The 23,873-nt window shown below is 39.4% G+C and overlaps 1 protein-coding gene across 1 annotated transcript in view; it reads right to left on the bottom strand.

The window, feature by feature from the left end:
- Positions 1–586: 586 nt before the first annotated feature.
- Positions 587–23,873, bottom strand: part of SAMD12 (sterile alpha motif domain containing 12) — a 365,638-nt gene continuing 342,351 nt past the window's right edge. The window contains exon 5 of the mRNA XM_072151282.1: positions 587–10,488. Coding sequence (XP_072007383.1) covers positions 10,466–10,488 — 23 coding nt within the window. The 3' untranslated portion in view covers positions 587–10,465. The remainder of the gene's footprint in view (positions 10,489–23,873) is intronic.

Raw genomic sequence — 23,873 nt, 5'->3', positions numbered from 1 at the left:
AGTCTTGTTGAGCAGACTCAAATAGCAAAGTTTATTAGAAGTTTGGGGCGGTTCTAAGTTCCGCTCAACCCAACTTCCTGTTATTCTTTAAACGCTGATTGCAAAGCCCCCAGTGGACTGCAAATTGCCGCGGCGGCATGCTGGCGCTCACCTGCTGCTAGTACAGGGCACCACAATTTTGGGGAGAATAGTTGCCAATGACGTTATCGGGGGCAAAAACCCTCTGAAAAACGACTTTGCCGGTTAAACAGCACTCAAACCTGGACAAGTTTTTGAAAGTCGGGATCGGCCGAACTCGGTAGAATCAGAATTTTAACGGATAAGTTCATTATTAGTCTTGAAGAATAAACTGGATTACATACCTCTCAAAGACGATCCACCAATGACGTGATCGAGGATTGTTGCTCCCCAATGACCTCCTCAGGGAACTTGGCTGGATCCGAAATTTTAATTTGCCTGCTCATCCCTAGTCTTCAAGAACAAACTGGCCCTCGTTTATCAAAACCAGTGCAGTCTGTTCTCTCACAGACAAGAATCTTCAAACTACACCTCATGAATAAAGACTAAAATTCTTCAGTTTGTAGCAATTTCTTTTATTTCACAAAACATAATCATAACATTTGTGTTAAATATCATTTTTGTCCATTGTAATGCTGGAAAATATAGAAGATATACAGCCAGTGATAAGCGAGATTTATATATAAACTAGTAGATTCCATTCATCTGATGGCCGCATAATCCATCACACCTTTTATAGAAACTATAACATTCACAAAAATATCTTGTTACACTTTAAAGCATAAAAAGATCCCTGCCATGCGCCTTACTGCAACTTTGAGTCATTTTTATAAAAGCTCACAGAACTTTATTAATTCAAGTGACAGAAATCCTGATACATATTAAGGGATGATTGTTGTACAGATATTATAATAGCACAGAATGATTATGGACCTTTTCTGTGATCCCAGACAGAAGACTTTTATGGAATATCCATGGGAACTTCTAAGAAAAGTTGGAGAGATCATATTCAATCATATTTGGCTGCATAATCCATCATATCTCTAACTATAAGAACAATAGAACTAAAAAATTCAAAGCATACAGCAGAAAAAACATTCACTATATGCACCTTACTGCAACTTTTTCATTTTCATAAAACCTTTTTTTTAATATAAAGTGATGTTATTCTTGATATAAACTAATTGGATACTGTTGTACAGATACTACAAAAGTATATAAATGACCAAAAATAAATCTGTACCATGTCCTTAGACAAAGAAATGGTGGTGATATCTTTAACAGGACTTTAACAGAAAGTTTTAGTGGATATTTATTTCGATGATATGAGATCACATAAGCTATTTCAATATTTTTATATACTAAAACAATCAAAAATATTGAATACACAACTTCAAAGCAAATAGTATGAAAGAAAAACCCATTCATGCACCTTGCTGCAACTTTGTTCCATTTACATAAAAGCTCACAGTACCTTATTGATTCAAGTGACAGAAGTCCATACATATTTAAATATAAATTGATGATTTTTGCTATACAGACTTTATGATAGAACAGAAAATTATTATGCACCAATAATAAATGAACCATGTCTATGACCATACACAAAAGATTTTTATGGCATGTCCATAGGAACTTCTAAGCAAATCTTGATGGGACTCTTTATTTTGTCAGATTAGGCCACATAATCCATCATAGTCTTTTTTTATTTTAGAAACTATTACAATCACTAAAATATAATGCAAAACTATATAAAATATAAAAGATTGTAGTCAATTGGAACTTCTAAACAAACATTGGCGGGACTATATTCAATGACCCCTAAATCCATCTTATCTGTTCTAGAAACTATAATAATAGGAAATTGTAATGCAAAACATTAAAAGAAAGTCCCTGTATTGCGCCTTACTGCAGCTTCACCTGTATAACCAGCTTCAGATGCAGCAATGATGTGTGTCCAGAGTACATAAAAACAACGCTTTTCATGGGGGGAAAACACCTCGGGCCGTACAGTGACCCAATCCCATGGCTGCACACAGAGCAGAGGACGGGAGCGCATACATTATTTAGAAATATAACGAAAGGACGTTCCCTCGGCCAGGAACGGTTCTATTACAGTTGCGGCGTGGCTGTTCGTCTGGCAGAAGGAAAATCCTTGCATTATATTTCTATATAATGTAGGGACTCCCATCCTCTGCTCTGTGTGCAGCCCTTGGGATTGGACCACCATACAGCACATTTACACGGGCTACACACATGCCTGTCACACAGCCCTTAAAGTGAACCTCTTAGTCTCCTCTCCTCCACCCTCACCCAATTTCCTTCCCCTACTTCCTGTCATGTGCATTGAGCAAAGAGGGGAGGGAGGGGGATGGTGTATAGTAGAGAAAATGCATAAGAGAGAAGACACAGGCTGCAGCTGCCCACCCACCAATAGGACTCACCACACTCTGCTGGCAGGGAGCAAGGTAATGTGAAAATTTTTTTTATAAAGTATTGAAAGGATGCTGACAAAGGCATGTTTAAAATCAGCATAGCACCAGCTAAAAATGACATTCCTGGTGACAGGTTCAGTTTAATCATGACCAACTTTCATGCAGCAATGATGAAGCACTATTCAGAAGGTAGCATTACATATTTACTGCTCCATCCCACCAGGATTGAACAAAGTGGCACAAAATTAACTGCTTTGCTATTTAGAGCCTTATTGGCCCCCCTTGCTGAGAACTCATATGGCGATATTAAAAATACAGAAACCAGAGACATATAGGATTGCTTCCTTAAAGGGGTCGTCCACTTTCAGCAAATAATTGATATTGCTTGTGTAAAGGAAAGTTATACAATTTTCCAATATACTTTCTGTATCGGCTCTGATTACATTCTATGGTAATAATGGCTCATGCACCTGCGTGTCCATCACAAGACAAGGGACAGATTTCTATCCACTGGAATTAAATAGAGAAGATTTCTATAGAATGACAGCAAGCAGAGATCTAGAACACAGTGAGGAATTGATATATAAAGTATATTGGGAAATCGTATAACTTTTTATTACATAAACAATATAAATTATTTGCTGAAAGGAAACAACCCCTATAAGTTAAAGCAGAGAGGGAGTGTCATTAGTCCTGTGTAAGGAACGGAAGGGGGTCAGGCTTCAGAAATGTACAATATGGGACTATGGGGTACAGCAGACCTGGGTTATACATGGCCCGTGCTATATGGAAACATGCTGCAGCAAGCCGGGCAGTTTTCGGGAGCCGGGCAAACGGGCAAAAGTGGCAGGTTTCATGGCCAGCAATTTTTTTCCAGCGGCCGAGTGGGCCGAGGGCCCTGCGGCAGCGGAGGGCCCAGGCACTTGCTTGGTATGTTGGATGCTGGCCCAGGCCTTGTATGGACTGTATTACACTAACATGCATGGAGCAAGACGGTGTCCACAACCTCCACACTGATCTGCACTAGTTGTTCTTCGAGGCATGTCATGTCAGCCAATATTACATGTATGTAAAAAGTAAGCAAACACAATGGTTGCAGAAGTGGTGCCCCCTCCTTCCTCCTTTAGTGTGTACCTTGATGGGAGATCATGGAAGCTGCGTCTCTATTCATCAAATATGATAATCTATTGCAATAATAGTCGGTGAATGCTGAATATCTTGTACTAATTGAATTATCTACACCTGTATTCTGTATATGGAAGACTGCACTGGAAGACCAAAAAGCTTTACAACAAGGGTCATCTATATACCTGGCACATTTACATTTGTCCTGAACCATGGATTGCAGAGAACTGGGCAATGGTACGGAACTATGGGGAATTCTGGAGTTCAGAGAACTAGGAAGTGCAGAGAACCGGAAATAGCAGAAAACCAGAGAGTGCAGAACCAGGAAGTGCAGAACCATGGAGTGTGTGGAAAACCAGGAGTACAGTGAACCAGGAAGTGCAGAACCAGGAAGTACAGAGAACCAGGAAGTGCAGAACCATGGAGTGTGTGGAAAACCAGGAGTACAGTGAACCAGGAAGTGCAGAACCTGGAAGTACAGAGAACCAGGAAGTGCAGAACCATGAAGTGTGTGGAAAACCTGTTGTACAGTGAACCACAAAGTGCAGAACCAGGAAGTGCAGAGAACTAGAAAGTCCAGAACCAGGAAGTGTGCGGAAAACCAAAAGTACAGCGAACCAGAAAGTACAGAACCAGGGAGTGCAGAGAACCAGGAACTGCAAAATCGAGGAGTACAGAGAACCGGGAAGTGCAGAGAACCAAGGATTTTGTAAAACCAGGAATACAAAGAACGAGGAAGGGCAGAGAATCAGGGAGTGCAGAATGGAAGGGAACCGGACATTATGAGGAACAGAGCAAAGAGAAATTCTCGGGATGAGGTTATACAGCGACTACTTTGATCCTTTTTATATAAGGAAGAAAAGAAGAAAACATGTTTCCAAAATCTGTGCATGGACATGTGACCGGCACTTCACACTTATAAGTTGCCCCCAATATCTAAGGTGATTCCATCCGCTCATTACTTTGGCACCCTGGACAGACTACTGTAAGTATGGTAGATTACTGAAGAGGTTAGAGTCTCCTGTCCAGGGAGCTGCTATCACCTAGAGCCATCGGCAAATCAAAGGAATTTAATGGGACTGGCACTTGTTGTAGGGTCTGACCTCCACATGTTGTTTGATGATTATTTTTAAAATTTCCTGACACCAGGGGTGTGAACACTTGGCCGATAACACGAGCTTTCACGCCGTTATTGTCTGCAGTAGACGTTGACACGTTTTCGTCGAGGTTGTTTGTGTGCGCTCCTAGTAAATTAACAACCTTCCAATGAAGAACCTGTCATAATTACCAGTAAACAGCAGGTACGGCAGACACTAAACATTCACAGCTTCACATTGTGCAAAATGGCTTGTAAAAAAGAAGCGAGTTCTGAGAAGAAGAAAAAAAACATGGAATTTTTCTCAGCTCAGCAGGGTTTTAGTGGTTGGATGATTAAAGAGTCCCCTGTAAGTCATCTTACAAAAATCATGCTCTATGGTTCCCAACTTTCATAGAAATCTGGGGGGCACAATGTGGCTGCAATGTCAATCATTAATTCAATTTTTATTTATCAGAGGAAAGGGCTTCTTCCTCCTCTTACTTTGGCTCTTATCATCCTCCCTCATTCCCTCCTAATCCATTTTTTACCCCAAAATCTCTGTTGAATTCTTTCTTGCTAACAAGACAGACAGAACCTCACTGAGGTTTTAGAGATGACGAGATGATTGGGGCTAGAAAATACAGATTAGAACACATACAACGGCCAGAGGGAGTCATATTCTTTATACAGAAGCACTGAACTATTGATTTATGCAAAGTTTCTTGAATGTCTGCTTCAAGGGGGTAACAACAGGGGCTACAGTCAATATTGAATCTGGAGCCTTAACCCCTTACCGATGTGTGACGTATCTTTACGTCACACGTCGGCTCCTGCTGTATGGAGAGGGCTCACGGGCTGAGCCCTCTTTGTACTGGGTGGGTGTTTGCTGCATATTGCAGCAAACACCCACCTGTAACACCCGCGGACGGTGCTGACACCGATCGCGGATGTTAACAATGTAAATGCCTCATGCAAAGCTGCCGCAAGCATTTAAATCCCGCATGGGCGCCACCATCTTGGATTCGATCTCCGCCCTCTGTGACCCAAAGCTGTCTGATTTTAACTCATTCATTACAATGTGCGATTTACACAGTGTAATAAATAATGTGGTAAATACCCATAACCTTCCATACTTTAGTAAAAATGTAAATAAAAACAACCTTTCCTTAGAACTGATATAAATAAACAGTAAAAATCCCAAACATGTTAGGTATCGCTGCATCCTAAATTGTCCAACCTATGAAATATATTGTTGTTCAGGGCGTTTAACCGCTTAAAGGAATATATAGAGCCTAAAGTCGAAAATTCCACTATTTTGCAATTTTGAAAAATATAAAAAAAGTGAATAAAAGTCCTTAATTTTGTAGCATTGAAAACAACATCAAAAGTCGTAAAAAATAACACCACACACAGCTCCGTACACTAGAGTATGAAAAAAGTTATTAGCGCCAGAAGATGGCAAAATGAAGAATTTTTTTTGGACAAGAGGTTTTAATTTTTGTTAATATATGAAAACTTTATAAAACCTATATAAATTTGGCGCACAGTGAAATCTGTAAAATCCAAGCCCACAAGAAAACGTTGCAAATGTATTTTTTCACCAATTTCACTGCATTTGGAATTTTTTCCCGCTTCCAGTACATGGCATAGAATATTAAATACCGTCACTACGAAGTGCAATTTGATACACAAAAAACAAGTCCTCACACAGCTTCTTACATGCCCAAATAAAGAAGGTGTGGATTATTGAAGGTGGGGAGCAAAAAATGAAAAAGAGCCTGGTCGCTAAAAACTGCAATGATCAGCTGTAAGGTGTCTGTAATGAAGCTTTATTGATAATCCTTGGTCCAATTACAGCAAAAAGTTTTGAAACTCCAATTGTCACTGGGGCAAAAAATTATTTTGTTCAAATCTACAATTATAAAATTTACAATTTCAACTTACGTACAAATTCAACTTAAGAACAAACCTATGGAACCTATCTTGTATGTAACCCGGGGACTGCCTATATTATAACGGATACGTGTTAGTATAGGGCAGTGGTGGCGAACCTATGGCACGGGTGCCAGAGGCGGCACTCTGAGCCCTTTCTGTGGGCACCCAGGCCATCACCCCAGAATGAAGTTCACCAGACAAAACTCAAAGATTCTGCCTGCACAATCTTCCTACAATGATAGGTGAATTTGCCCTCCTCCTTTCAACTGGGTTGGTGTCCTTGGGAGGCTGAAGGATTGAAAGTTGTCAATTAACAAAGAAAAATAAATTACTGCTTAAATTGCTGTGCTGGCACTTTGCAATAAATAAGTGGCTTTTGGTGGAAGTTTGGGCACTGAGGCTCTAAAAGGTTCGCCATCACTGGTATAGGGGGTTGTCTTACAGATTAGGACCCCCCACTACACTGACCACTACAGAACGGGTTTGTCTGCTTTCTTCTCTATTCTCTGCATATCAGCTGATTTGTGGGGGTTACCGAGTGTTGGACCCTCCACTAATTTGATCATGATGACCTATTCAATGTATATGTTATCAACCCTTTTAAGTTCCCAACCTGCCATAAAGTGCTACACTTCCTGTCTCCTTAGTGGACAGGAAGTTAGATCAGGCAGCCAATCAGAAGGGGTTGGATGTAACTTCCTCTTCCTGTCTGGGATGTTTCAGTCTTGAATGATTTATCAGGTATCTGATAAAACGCGACCATTAGGAAATTGCGCTGGTATTAGCAAAGTGCTGAACGCACGGTTGGCACCGGTCTGTGAGAGTTCATAATAAAAGCCGCCACGAGGTAATGAATGTGGCGCATCATCTGGGAAGCTTTAATGAAAAGGCATTAATAAAACTGTTGTGATATATGGTTTCACTAATAGCAGCTACTGGAACGTCCAGCAGACTACAGAGCGCTTTCTCCTCCTGCCTTTGATGAAGGAAATTGGTTTCTACGCCAGTGCTTTATCCTGCCCGAATATAATCTGTTTAGAAGCATTATCGATTTCTGCCGGAATGTAAATAGACTCAGAATGAATGTGAAATCAGCGTGATGGACGCCGCCCCCAGCTCTACGGGATCCAGCGGTGCCGCTGCGTAGAAACAACAATCACAGGCCTCTCCTTAAGTTTTCAGACACTTCAAGGCTCAAGTATTTTTACTATTAGTCAAAATAGACAAAATTTATTGTCATATTTTTGCATGTAAGGCGACATTCATAGCTGTTTTTATGTATACTACTGGTGTATACTCTGGATGTATCCACATGCTCCAGGTGGGGGCATCTTTTTTGCCTCAGTCTGCACAGTTTATGTTGTATAGTCTGCAAATCACAGGATGGAAAGACACATTAAACTGCGGAATAATGTTTACATTCAACGGAGGCCAATGGAGGAAATGGGGGAACGGATGCAACAGTATTACATCCATCCCCGGCCTCCACTGAGGGTACACTGTGGGAGGACCCTAGTGATGTCACTCTCCATATAAGGACAGGAACATCACTGCACAGCAGCAGCCAATCACTGACTTCTTCCATTGTTAACTCCACCTCCAACTTCCAAGAGGGAGGGGGAAGAACGGGATGACGTATCCTACAGGGACTCACATTCATAGTTACACTAATTATTTGTAAATTCATAAATTGAAGACTGCGTTAAAGAACGGCAGAACATTGATTTGTTCCAATAGCTCAGAAACTAATTTATATGGTGAAGTCTGGTTGTGAGTGCTCATAAGAAGACAACTGTGCAGCGGAAGAGGAGTGTACTGATTTTGCGCAAAGCAGTGACCTGTCTATTCGAGTGATCATGGCTCATATGGCAGGGAAGGAATCTAGTAGTTTGATTGGAACAACCGGTAGTTGGTTGAGTAGCAGGGGAAGAGTGTGTTGATCTTGTGTTGTGCAGTGAGGTAGACGTATGAGGAGCGTGCAGAGGAGGTGCAGGTAGGAGGGATCACTGCCCGGAGAGACTACATCCCAGTAGCTGCTGCTGAAAATTAGCATATCAGTTAGATAAACTGTAGTTTATCTTAGAAAGTATTATAGGATTAGATCAAGATATATTAGGGTTTAGAACATTACTAGGAACCTACCTTTAAAGATACATAGGTATTCTTTAAAGGGGCTGACCAGTAAAATAATTATGTACTCAAAGGGTTCGACCTTGGGTTAGTAGGAAAAATATGGACTGAAATTGAAATTTAAAATATATGTTCTGTCACCACCAGGGGGAGCTCACTGCAGACTTAGTAAATAACACAGTAGACACCTGAGTTCCCTCTTCTGGGGGTACTGGGTGTTGGACCCTCCACTAATTTGATCATGACAACCTATTTAATGTATATGTTATTAATCCTTTTAAGTTCCCAACTTGCCATAAAGTGTTACACTTCCTGTCTCTCTAGTGGGCAGGAAGTTGGATGTGAGCAGCCAATCAGAGGGGGCTAGATGTAACTTCCTCTTCCTGTCTGGGAGATTTAAGTGTCTTGAATGATTTAACAGGTATCTGATAAAACTCGGCCATTAGGAAATTGTGCAAAGTGCTGAACGCACAGTTGGCACCGGTCTGTAAGAGTTCATAATAAACACATTATAGGGGTTTTCCAGGAACTCATACTAATGACCTGTCTCCAGAGGAATGGATTATCAATTAATTGTGGGGGGCACATATATACAGCTATAAGAGCAATCAGCTGTTGAGCTCAGTGTAAAACAGGAAGCTGTTAGCTCCATGTCCTTACAGTGGCTGGAAGTTGTAACTACAGCTACAGCTCATCTTGCTTTCAATTGGACCTGAAGCTAAGGGGAAACTGACCCAACTTCTTCTGGCACTGTGACTGATTGGTGTGGGTGGTTACGCCATAACCAAAGGTGTAGCGTTCAGTTACAATAGGAATAACCTCTACGTTATAAGGGACGTAGGGCAAACGGCTTCCAAAGTGGATTTTATTCACCTGCAGCGGGGGCCAAAGTTACCCCTCATTGATTACTTTAAAGGGCATCTACCAACATGATGAACGACTGTATGCAAATGAGCTGATGGGCTAAAGGCTCCATAAACACCAATACAGCCTGGAGCCTCTCAGGCTCATTTGCATACAGTCCTTCATCCTGGTGGTAGATGCCCTTTAAATAAAGCCATTAAATGGGGTCTTACATCTTGACCATCACTTCCCTGTTCCATAATAATACAGAATATACATCTCTTAGTGACCGAACCCTTTAAGGAATGAAGCGGTACAATTGTATCATGCACTAAACAGAGTGAATCCAGATTAGATTCAGTAGGTGCTCATTGAACATACCCTGATGAGTCGATAATACAAGGTGATTGCCCTATAGAGGTCGGAGACAGGAGGGCGGTGAGACATTGTTTCCTTCGCTGTTTCGCCGCCTTCTTCGGAACTCGGTGTAACATTTCCATTCTGATCCTGTAATAATGTCGGATGGAAGTGATTAAGGCATTGAGGAAGAAAAGGGAACTCAATGTATTTAATAGGGGAGGAATTTGATAGGTGCCGTGTGAAAAAGCGCCGTCTATTGTGATGGCTGAGCCTTTGTTGAGCCATGGTGGTTACGCACAGTGAATTCCCAGCAAACGATCCCGTACGTGCGGCTGAAACACATGGCAGGAGAACATAATAACAGGCGGAGAGCGCTGAGCCGCACGGGTACCGGCAGCCATGAATCACACACTTAATGACATGCTGCCGGTTCCTTCTCGTTGGCTCGATGACGTCTTTTAGATACATTCTTCTACAGTCTTGGAAGCTTGAGATTCTTTTTCAGGAGGATGGATCGGACCGGTGGCCTGTCGCTATCAGGTTACGGAGAACTTTCAGTCGAGGCTGTAAACGAGACAAAAAAATGGACATTTAAGGCTTATTCTACTTGGAAGTTGAGGCAAATTCACAGTAACAGTTTGGTAACATCTACTCCCAAAATCAGTCCGGACGCTAACAAGGTCAAGAAGAAACGGATTGAGATGCCATATTTAGGAAATCTTATGAGTAGCAGACTATATTATTCAGTATATTAGTCACTCTTTGGACCAATGTTTGCGCTGAAATCAGCATCAAATATGACAAAAATCTGCATCCCATGCATGTAATTGAGGGGAGCCTACCAGCAGTTTTGACCCTACAAAGCTGCAGACAATGTTAGGTATTGTCCCGGAAATACCTCTGTGTTGTTAGTAGCAACAGGACTGTGGAAAATTAAAAAATGCATATTTCAGGATTGTAGCTGGACTAGAACACTGTTATTTTCTTTGTTCTCTGCATTCAAACTGCCACTGTCCTCTGCTGTAATATCTAAACAGAAGCCTGCTACAGTGGTTACTCAGAGAAATAGGGTAAGGGGCTGTGCTGTATCATGAGATCTCACACTGGAGTGCAACAAGTCCAGTTAGAATCCTGGAATATAAGTTCATTTTTCACAGTCCTGCTGCTACTAACAGTGTACACAAAGTCATGACTACACAGGGACAATAGCCAAGACTGTCAGCAAAGAGCACAGAGCACACAGCAGTGTGAGGACACATCTTCAGTGGCTTGCAGTTGCGGCCAAAGGAAGGAGCTATAGAGTTTATCGATGCAGAGATCTTCAAGCACAAGAGTGGACACCCCCCTCCCCAGTACACTTGGAGAATCTAAAATTCTGGAATATTAATCAATTTATCACATTTTTACTACTATCAGCAACACACACATACTCCAGGGACAATACTCAACACTATCTGCTGAGTGGTAAGAGCACAGCAATGTAAGGACATGGCCACAGTGCGCAATCCTGGAATATAACCAAAGTTCCTACATCCACAGATGATCTGTGCTTAGTTCTCCAAGATATCTGGAACAATACCCCTGTAAAGTTCCTGCAGCTACATAAGATCCGTGCTTAGCTATGCAAGTTGTCTAGAACAACCCCAGTATGAGTTCATATCCACAGATGACCTGCTTTTAGTTCTCTAAGATGTCTGGGACAACCTTGCTGCCAAATTCCTATATTCACAGATGATCTGTGCTTAGTTCTCCAAGATTTCAGGACTATTTTCTTCATGGTGGCTAGATATATGGCTTAGTGCTCACCACATCTGGGATTGTATACTCTAGTCTAATCCTTTGCTACTTCCAGTTATCATCAATCTGATGAAAGTCAAAATTATACCAAAACTTCACAAGTAAAGACTACTATCCTGTGTGCCAAATTCTAGTTTCTAGTTCCCTAGGATGTCTGGAACAAGCTCCCTGCCAAGTTCCCATATTCAAAGAACATATGTGCCTAGTTCTCCAAGATGTCTACAACAACCTTCCCATCAAGTTCCTACATCCACATCCACATCCAAGTTCTTTTCTGAGTTTTCCAAGATGTTGGGAACAACCTCCATGCCGAGTTCCTTAGAAAAACATACCTAGAAGAACTAATACTATTTTGAAGTTAGTGGAGGTTCTCACCAAATATTGATGGGCTTTAGTTGATGGAAATAAATTCGAAACACTTTCTATTTGTGAAAGAATTCTTACTTTGCAGCATCTAAACCTAAAACCTTTACCCGGTAGTGTGTATCAAAGATTTTTCTACGATCACTTCCAATTCTGCATGTGGTAGGCAATATCCCTATATCCCTTCACTCCACAGTACAGTATTTTTCGGACTATAAGGCGCACCTGAGTATAAGGCGCACCATCAATAAATGCCTGCTAAAATGTCTAGGTTCATATATAAGGTCACTGGACTATAAGGCGCTCCTGATTATAAGGATGAATGACCAGCAGGTGGCAGACCTGTGCACAGTACAAGGCAGCTGTTGTCTGTAAGTAAGGTTCTTATATAAGGCGCACTGGACTATAAGGCGCACCTTTGATTTCTGAGAAAATCAAAGGATTTTTTGTGCACCTTATAGTCCAAAAAAATACGGTAACTGCTCTAGAGATACATCATAATCTTCATTATTATTACCGATCCTGGAATTAGCCATATACTCCATAGACCTATCATGTAGGGTCAAATGCTAATTATCCATCTGATTAAACCTTTTTAATAGTACATGTATCAGTCTCGCCATCTCTATAGCAACAGAAGATATATTGACGGAAGGGGGGAAAAAAACCAACAAAAAGGTTAAAAAAACGGCTTTGCCAAGTCGAGTAATTTTTCCATTTTTAATGCTCGTTTTGGGATATGAAGAGTCTGGCTGATCCTCAGTTCTTCTCATCTCATCATTAAATACCTAAAAATGGTTCAGGCTCGCAATCATTATGGCTTAGGAGAAATGCCATCATAGCCTCATTGGCCTCATAAGATGAAATTATTATATTAAGAGGAGCAGGAAAGATTTTCATGCTGTGACTATAAATCATCAGAGAGGGAAAAAAAAACCCGGAATATTTCAGATTTTCCTCTCTCTCTCTCTCCCTCGCATAATGACAAGCTTTTCCCTGACACCCACGTAATTATAAGTAAAAATCGGCGCGCTGGATGGAGATCAAATTAAAGCTGACAATTAAGACAAAGCATTTTTGCACGTTTTAATTAATTTTACACCGCAGACATCAAGACGTTGCGATCTAACGTATCTGACAAAGCCGAACAATTAACAAGGTACTAAACATGTTAAGGATGTAACCCTCGTCCCAAAGAGAGGTGTCTCGTAGAGGAGCGCCTGGTGACGCTAACAACTTCAATCAGAGTTCAACGATGACAAGAGCGCGACGATGAGCGCCGCACCGGGGAGATGCAGCATCGGGAGAGAAGAAACGGAGAGATTTAAAGGGGTTGTTCAATTGATGCCTATCCCTAGATTGTGTTAAACACGCTGGAAGCCTCTTAGATCACCTTAAAGGGTTTGTTCAGAGTTTATAAGTTAGAATAGGGGATAATAGGGTGAGTGGTGAGGGTCTGACTGTTGGGGGTCCCACTGATCACGAAAATGGGACCCCCGTGATCCAGAGGATAGGCTATCTCCGACCCTCACATTGTCAGTGAATGGAGCAGCAGGGGCGAATTCTCGACCCATTGTTGAGTATGGGACTCCTGTTCTCCAGATTAAGGGGTATTGTTCTTGTGATCGGTGGACCCTCTCCGATCACCTTGTTATCACCTATCCTGTGGATAGAGGATAAGTTCTGAACTATCTACAAACCCTATAAAAGAGCTGGAATCCAACTGATTAAAAGAACATAGTATCATAGTTTATACGGTTGAAAAAAGACACTTGTCCATCAAGTTCAACCAAGGAAGGGAAGGGATTGGATGAGGAAGGGATTTAGGGGAAACAATTCTATATAACATAGGCATCAATGTTATTTAGGTGTAAAAAGGCATCTAAACCCTTCTTGAAGCTCTCCGCTGTCCCTGCTGTGACCAGCGCCTGAGGCAGGCTATTCCACAGATTGACACTTCTCATAGTAAAAAAAGCCCTGTCACCTCTGGTGATTAAACCTTGTTTTCTCAAAACGGAGACAGTGCCCCCTCGTCTTTTGATTTGATTTAATCTGAATAAGACAATCTCATTCCTTCTAATTCATGGAGTAGCAAGTCAAGTCTATATCCTACTGCTCTATTCATTCTCTATGAGAGCCCTGGAAATAACCAAGAACAGGGCTGACTCAAAGAGATCAGACAGAGCGTTAGGCTGCATGCTCAACCTGCCACTCTATGAATTAGGAGCAATAGCCCTCATGGTTGGGGGTGGTCTCAGGGGTCAGACCGCTACAAATCAGATTCTTATCTGCTATCGTCTTCAGTCTACACTGATCTCCCACATCAATGATCCTTAGGCCACCATGAACCTGTGGCTGGTTCACCAGTTGTCCTACTGGTATATACTCAATGGGGGTCATTTATCATTGGTTTTGCTGGGCTTTTTGAAAAAAGTCTCAAAAAAGTTGCATTGAGGTTTTTTGGGACTTTCCACTGCTAAAAAGTCTCACAGGCCTATTTCTACCTCTTCATTAATCTGGCGTAAACATAAAACTAATATAAATAGCACAATACTGTGCAAAGCCAGAGTCATGACTTGGGACTTTTGCAAAAAGTACCATAAAAAGTCTCATAGTCACTGCAGTCCCCTGCTGGTATATGTGCTGGTTTTTATGCATTTTAAGACTTTTTTGGGACATCTTGAAAAAAATCCCAGGAACAATTAGACCATAACAAGATTTATTAAAGGCTTAAAGCCACTTTAATGAATCTGACGGGCAGAAAAGCTCCAAAAATAGACAAAGAACTGTCCCAAGGAGCTGCCTAATGATAAATAACCCCCAATAGCTTCACTGAAGCTTTCACCGAATTTTTGGATAGATTTGGTTAAATTCAGAATCGGTCTGAGCCGATGTTGCTCAAATTATCCTGGAAATTGGTATAAAATCACCACCTAATCCTCTAAAACACTGATATTTCATAAAAGGCTCCAATCTCATTTCATTCATTTTTTACCTTTTTAAATTTTCCATCACCTGTCCCCTTCCTTAAAGGGGTTGTCCCATGTTTTTTGCAATGTGTGTGGAAGTGGTGGAGGGGCAGGATATGAGGTAATTTACCAATATCCATCTAGTAATAGTTCTGCTCCTCTTTCTTGATATGTAATGTGAAGCCTCCTGTCTTTCAGCTCATCAGCCAGTCGTTCCTGTCCATAACATGTCTGCAGATGGAGGGTCATGTGATCTCTGTCCATGAGCAATCACCCTGCCAGGAACATAATCTTATATTCATTAATATTATCATAAGGTCCTGGCAGGATGATTGCTTTTGGACAGAGATCACATGAATCTTCATTTGTGGCCATTTTATGGATAGTGATGTCGGGCTGAGGAGGTAAAAGATTTTTCATACAATTCTCCGATGTCTTCATTGTTTGAATTTCCCGTTGCTCGCCTCCTTCCTTAAGTTCTGGGATGAATGACACAAGTAACTATTGTATAAGGTTTATCCAGAGCGAAGTTGAAATTATTCGGATTCAGTTTATGCTGGAAAACGGTAGAATGTACAGACTAAGGCTGCATTCACAAACATGTATGGGGGACGTATATACGGCCGATATACGTCCCCCATACACTTCTATGGGCTCACGGCCCTGTACGGGAGCGGTACGGTGCAGCACACGTGTGGCACCGTACCGCTCCCTAGCCCGGGAAATATAGGACATGTCCTATCTGCTCCCGTGTTACAGCGCCGTGCGCCATAACCTCCTATGGAGAGGGGCGGGGTGAGCAGCGCTCACCTCCTCCTCCTCTCCCTGCTGTGCTGTGTGCCCGCCGTGCTACGGTGCGGTGGGCACACGGCAGTGTGCATGTAGCCTAACAAATAGATTTGCTCATCTCTAGTACAAACCACTTTAGACCCAGAACATTACACTAGACTAAACATTTTGGAGATGACCCCGTTGATGACGACGATGACTCTTGTTGCTACGGCTTTCACACAGAACCACTTCAGTAGTCATCATTTACAGATTCTACATTTATTGTGATATATATATATATATATATATATATATATATATATATATATATATATATATATATATATATATGTATATAACACTAGTGTTAGCTTTCTTGGCAAAACCTGGCGACTATGTGAATGATTTCAGATCTGGACAAATTCGAAACTGTGTCCTTCCACAAGATATTGGAAACCCCCGACCCTTGCACCATGAGCCTCTCAGAGGCCACTTTTGGGTAGCGTACCTCTTGGTAAGAGATCGTTTCCTGCTGGGCTTGCCACTTCGACAGGGGCATAACTGTAGGGGGTGCAGAGGTTGCGATTGCTCCTGGGCCCAAGAGGTTTAGGGGCCCTTATGGTGTCACTTTCCCATATGAGAAGACTAGTACTATAAACCATACATTGTAGTTGGGGGCCTGGCACAGACTTTGCACTGGGGCCCATCAGCTTCTAGTTACGCCACTGCTCTTCGACACAATCTGAAGACATTGACAGATACATCGACGGTGGTTCCAACAAGTTGGTCGCCGCCTTAGGCCATTGAGGTCCCTCACACATAGTAGACAGAGATTTCACTTATAGAGAGGGGCATTAGATCCAAATCTCCAGTAACCTACTACTGATAGAAGAAACCTCATCTAGGCATTATTTCCAGCAGTGGTCACTAGGGTGACATCGAGTTACATGGGAAAACCTGCACCATTGGCTTCCATAGCCAACCAAGGCTTCCGTATGCTATACATGTCTGATATATAGTGGTCCCAGACCCCCCTCATAGAGACTGTGGCATGTTTTATTTAAGGTCCAAGAAAACCTCTTGCAGGCATCTTCTTACTGTATGTGTCCTCTAGGGTCCCCATTCATCACAAGAGCAAATGCCCTCGAGTGATCCCTACAGCTGATCAATGTAGGTGCTGATAAAGAATTGATAACCTACCCTGAGGATAAGCCATCATTAGCAATTCATGGCCAATCCCTTTAATAGGGTCTATAGACTTGTAGCATGTTCTCAATTTTCTTTTAGACTTAAACTCTAAGTAAATTTATGATCCGAGAAACTTTAAGATAGAAATTGTCACAAACACGTACACAAGACAACATCACTTATACTGTCACATATCACTAGCAGTACAGAAGTCACACGTCATGTGAGCGAGAGATGTCATTATACTCAGGGCGAAACAATAAGGAGCAGGAGCTGATAATGAGACAATAAGACACCATCTACTACACTACAAGGAATTGTTACCTGTCACCAGAACATCCAAAGTCATTATCTGTGTGGGAGGGGACGATTACAGAAATCTTTACATACAAGAAAAGCAATAAAAAGGGGGCAGTATTATAGTAGTTATATTCTTGTACATAGGGGCAGTATTATAGTAGTTATATTCTTGTATATAGGGGGCAGTATTATAGTAGTTATATTCTTGTATATAGGGGGTAGTATTATAGTAGTTATATTCTTGTATATAGGGGGCAGTATTATAGCAGTTATATTCTTGTATATAGGGGGCAGTATTATAGTAGTTATATTCTTGTATATAGGGGGTAGTATTATAGTAGTTATATTCTTGTACATAGGGGGCAGTATTATAGTAGTTATATTCCTGTACATAGGGGGCAGTATTATAGTAGTTATATTCTTGTACATAGGGGCAGTATTATAGTAGTTATATTCTTGTATATAGGGGGCAGTATTATAGTAGTTATATTCTTGTATATAGGGGGTAGTATTATAGTAGTTATATTCTTGTATATAGGGGGCAGTATTATAGCAGTTATATTCTTGTATATAGGGGGCAGTATTATAGTAGTTATATTCTTGTATATAGGGGGTAGTATTATAGTAGTTATATTCTTGTACATAGGGGGCAGTATTATAGTAGTTATATTCCTGTACATAGGGGGCAGTATTATAGTAGTTATATTCTTGTACATAGGGGGTAGTATTATAGTAGTTATATTCTTGTACATAGGGGGCAGTATTATAGTAGTTATATTCCTGTACATAGGGGGCAGTATTATAGTAGTTATATCCCTGTACATAGGGGGCAGTATTATAGTAGTTATATTCTTGTATATAGGGGGCAGTATTATAGCAGTTATATTCTTGTATATAGGGGGTAGTATTATAGTAGTTATATTCTTGTACATAGGGGTAGTATTATAGTAGTTATATTCTTGTACATAGGGGCAGTATTATAGTAGTTATATTCTTGTACATAGGGGGCAGTATTATAGTAGTTATATTCTTGTACATAGGGGGCAGTATTATAGTAGTTATATTCTTGTACATAGGGGGCAGTATTATAGTAGTTATATTCTTGTACATAGGGGGCAGTATTATAGTAGTTATATTCTTGTACATAGGGGGCAGTATTATAGTAGTTATATTCCTGTACATATGAGGCACTATTATGGTAGTTATATTCTTGTACATAGGGGGCAGTATTATAGTAGTTATATTCTTGTACATAGGCGGCAGTATTATAGTAGTTATATTCTTGTACATAGGGGGCAGTATTATAGTATTTATATTCCTGTACATAGAGGGCAGTATTATAGTAGTTATATTCTTGTACATAGAGGGCAGTATTATAGTAGTTATATTCTTGTACATAGGGGGCAGTATTATAGTAGTTATATTCTTGTACATAGGGAGCAGTATTATAGTAGTTATATTCTTGTACATAGGGGGCAGTATTATAGTAGTTATATTCTTGTACATAGGGAGCAGTATTATAGTAGTTATATTCCTGTATATAGGGGGCAGTATTATAGTAGTTATATTCTTGTACATAGGGGGCAGTATTATAGTAGTTATATTCTTGTACATAGGGGGCAATATTATAGTAGTTATATTCCTGTACATAGGGGGCAGTATTATAGTAGTTATATTCTTGTACATAGGGGGCAGTATTATAGTAGTTATATTCTTGTACATAGGGGGGCAGTATTATAGTAGTTATATTCGTGTACATAGGGGGCATTATTATAGTAGTTTTATTCTTGTACATAGGGGCAGTATTATAGTAGTTATATTCCTGTACATAGGGGGAAGTATTATAGTAGTAATATTCTTGTACATAGGGGGCAGTATTATAGTAGTTATATTCTTGTACATAGGAGGCAGTATTATAGTAGTTATATTCTTGTACATAGGGGGCAGTATTATAGTAGTTATATTCTTGTACATAGGGGGCAGTATTATAGTAGTTATATACTTGTACATAGGGGGCAGTATTATAGTAGTTATATTCCTGTACATAGGGGGCAGTATTATAGTAGTTATATTCTTGTACATAGGGGGCAGCATTATAGTAGTTATATTCTTGTACATAGGGGGCAGTATTATAGTAGTTATATTCCTGTACATAGGGGGCAGTATTATAGTAGTTATATTCTTGTACATAGGGGGCAGTATTATAGTAGTTATATTCCTGTACATAGGGGGCAGTATTATAGTAGTTATATTCTTGTACATAGGAGGCAGTATTATAGTAGTTATATTCTTGTACATAGGGGGTAGTATTATAGTAGTTATATTCTTGTATATAGGGGGCAGTATTATAGCAGTTATATTCTTGTATATAGGGGGTAGTATTATAGTAGTTATATTCTTGTACATAGGGGGTAGTATTATAGTAGTTATATTCTTGTACATAGGGGCAGTATTATAGTAGTTATATTCTTGTACATAGGGGGCAGTATTATAGTAGTTATATTCTTGTACATAGGGGGCAGTATTATAGTAGTTATATTCTTGTACATAGGGGGCAGTATTATAGTAGTTATATTCTTGTACATAGGGGGCAGTATTATAGTAGTTATATTCTTGTACATAGGGGGCAGTATTATAGTAGTTATATTCCTGTACATATGAGGCACTATTATGGTAGTTATATTCTTGTACATAGGGGGCAGTATTATAGTAGTTATATTCTTGTACATAGGCGGCAGTATTATAGTAGTTATATTCTTGTACATAGGGGGCAGTATTATAGTATTTATATTCCTGTACATAGAGGGCAGTATTATAGTAGTTATATTCTTGTACATAGAGGGCAGTATTATAATAGTTATATTCTTGTACATAGGGGGCAGTATTATAGTAGTTATATTCTTGTACATAGGGAGCAGTATTATAGTAGTTATATTCTTGTACATAGGGGGCAGTATTATAGTAGTTATATTCTTGTACATAGGGAGCAGTATTATAGTAGTTATATTCCTGTACATAGGGGGCAGTATTATAGTAGTTATATTCTTGTACATAGGGGGCAGTATTATAGTAGTTATATTCTTGTACATAGGGGGCAATATTATAGTAGTTATATTCCTGTACATAGGGGGCAGTATTATAGTAGTTATATTCTTGTACATAGGGGGCAGTATTATAGTAGTTATATTCTTGTACATAGGGGGGCAGTATTATAGTAGTTATATTCGTGTACATAGGGGGCATTATTATAGTAGTTTTATTCTTGTACATAGGGGCAGTATTATAGTAGTTATATTCCTGTACATAGGGGGAAGTATTATAGTAGTAATATTCTTGTACATAGGGGGCAGTATTATAGTAGTTATATTCTTGTACATAGGAGGCAGTATTATAGTAGTTATATTCTTGTACATAGGGGGCAGTATTATAGTAGTTATATTCTTGTACATAGGGGGCAGTATTATAGTAGTTATATACTTGTACATAGGGGGCAGTATTATAGTAGTTATATTCCTGTACATAGGGGGCAGTATTATAGTAGTTATATTCTTGTACATAGGGGGCAGCATTATAGTAGTTATATTCTTGTACATAGGGGGCAGTATTATAGTAGTTATATTCCTGTACATAGGGGGCAGTATTATAGTAGTTATATTCTTGTACATAGGGGGCAGTATTATAGTAGTTATATTCCTGTACATAGGGGGCAGTATTATAGTAGTTATATTCTTGTACATAGGAGGCAGTATTATAGTAGTTATATTCCTGTACATAGTGGGCAGTATTATAGTATTATATTCCTGTACATAGGGGGCAGTATTATAGTAGTTATATTCTTGTACATAGGGGGCAGTATTATAGTAGTTATATTCTCGTACATAGGGGGCAGTGTTATAGTAGTTATATTCTTGTACATAGGGGGCAGTATTATAGTAGTTATATTCTTGTACATAGGGGGCAGTATTATAGTAGTTATATTCCTGTACATAGGGGGCAGTATTATAGTAGTTATACTCTTGTACATATGGGGCAGTATTATAGTAGTTATATTCCTGTACATAGGGGGCAGTATTATAGTAGTTATACTCTTGTACATATGGGGCAGTATTATAGTAGTTATATTCTTGTACATAGGGGGCAGTATTATAGTAGTTATATTCTTGTACATAGGGGGCAGTATTATAGTAGTTATATTCTTGTACATAGGGGGCAGTATTATAGTAGTTATATTCCTGTACATAGGGGGCAGTATTATAGTAGTTATATTCTTGTACATAGGGGGCAGTATTATAGTAGTTATGTTCTTGTAGCAGTGTTACAGTATTTTTTCATATTTTTATACTATTCGGATACACTGTTGCTCCCCAGATACCAGTGACCTGGGTTGATACTTCTAGGACATTGATTTACTTATTATAATTAAAATAAATATGGGGGGGGGGTATATTTTTTGGGGAGATCACTGCCAACTTCCATCTAAAGAAATGCAACAATGCAAGAGAAAAGAGTTCATCGTCTCAGGTTTGTAGTGATGAATAAGTAAATTATTCTACATGGAGAGGACGGAGCGCGGCTTGGAAGTTGGTTTGGGTCATATAATATATGGCATTTCGCTCGGAGGTCTGTGCGGTTGTAAATCAGCAGATTTAATGCTTCCAGAGCCAGCGGCAAATAGTAACTTCTCAATTAAGGAGGACTCGCATATATAAAATAAATGGGAAGATTATTTTATGGATTCAGACTCAATCTACCTTTCTAATCAGAGTTACTATGGACAAATTCAATTTCTGTGAAAGATCTCGACGCAGAATTTATTACAAAGTCATTGTAAAGGTTCTGCTGTTCATTTGTGCGGCAGACAAGAAATATAGAAGTGCAATAAAACCCAATCATCTGAGTATTCTTATTGTAGACCAGGCATTTTCTATAGATTAATGCAATTTATTATGTATACTGCCTATCGCAAGTAAATATTACATGGAGACTCAGACGCAGGGCTCCGCAGGTCCAGCACTGGATTGTACCTAATAGCTAAAAATTGATTAAAAAACTATATATATATCATCAGGGTTAATTTTGTATTAAGGAACACATCAAAATAATTTCCATAATAGGTTTTCTTTATAAATTTAGCTTCTCACAGAAACTGCTGGCTAGATTTTCCCAAATGCAAAGAGATCTGTTTTTTTTTTTTTTTATAAGTGGTTAGAAACACTCATTTCAGCTTAATTCTTATCACACAGAGCATTAATAGGCTGAAATAAGTGTTTCTAACAGTTGCGTAACTAGGAGCGGCAGAGTCCCATAGCAAACATCTGAATGGGGTCCTACTCCCAAAAAATATACATACAGTATTTACACACACCTTATACATATATACACATGCATACAGTACCATATACACATCACATACAGCATATTCACATCCAGTACCACAGATGGCGGCGCCCTCTGACACTGTGAGCCCCATAGCTGCTGTAGAACCTATTTTGTATTAGGAGCAGCAATACTATTTTTTTGGGGACCAGACGCGGATGAATCATTATGCAAATGCACAGTGGAGTGATGCACAGATTCAGGAACCTTTGTTAAAATATATGAATTACATAGATAGATATGAGAAAGAGATAGATAGATATGAATAAGAGATAGATAGATAGATAGATAGATAGATATGAGATAGATAGATAGATAGATAGATAGATAGATAGATATGAGATATAGATAGATATGAGATAGATAGATAGATAGATAGATAGATAGATAGATAGATAGATAGATAGATAGATAGATAGATATGTAGGGAAAGTCCAAAACAGCACATCAAAGAAATAGCAGTGGTGGGTGCAGGCACTCAGAACCAGGCTTCAGGTCCTCCAGAGGTAGGTAATTGAAAATAGGCAGCACTCCAAGGTATTCAGTGAAAAAGCGGTGTTCTTTATTCCATGTTAGAGTACATTATAAGCAGCGACGTTTCGGCTCCAGGGAGCCTTTTTCAAGATAGATAGATTGATATGAGATAGATAGATAGATAGATAGATAGATATGAGATATATATGAGATAGATAGATAGATAGATAGATAGATAGATAGATATGAGATAGATAGATAGATAGATAGATAGATAGATAGATAGATAGATAGATAGATAGATATGAGATAGAGAGATAGATATGAGATAGATAGATAGATATGAGATAGATAGATAGATAGATAGATATGAGATAGATAGATAGATAGATAGATATGAGATAGATAGATAGATATGAGATAGATAGATAGATAGATAGATATGAGATAGATAGATAGATAGATAGATAGATATGAGATAGATAGATAGATATGAGATAGATAGATAGATAGATAGATAGATATGAGATAGAGCGATAGATATGAGATAGATAGATAGATAGATATGAGATAGATAGATAGATAGATAGATATGAGATAGATAGATAGATAGATAGATAGATAGATATGAGATAGATAGATAGATAGATAGATAGATAGATAGATATGAGATAGATAGATAGATATGAGATAGATAGATAAATAGATAGA

This window comes from Engystomops pustulosus, chromosome 5, assembly GCF_040894005.1.
Source record: "Engystomops pustulosus chromosome 5, aEngPut4.maternal, whole genome shotgun sequence".
In the NCBI taxonomy this organism is placed as follows: Eukaryota; Metazoa; Chordata; class Amphibia; order Anura; family Leptodactylidae; genus Engystomops; species Engystomops pustulosus.
Note: the sequence above shows the minus strand (reverse complement) of the source record. Positions and strands in the feature narration are given on the sequence as shown.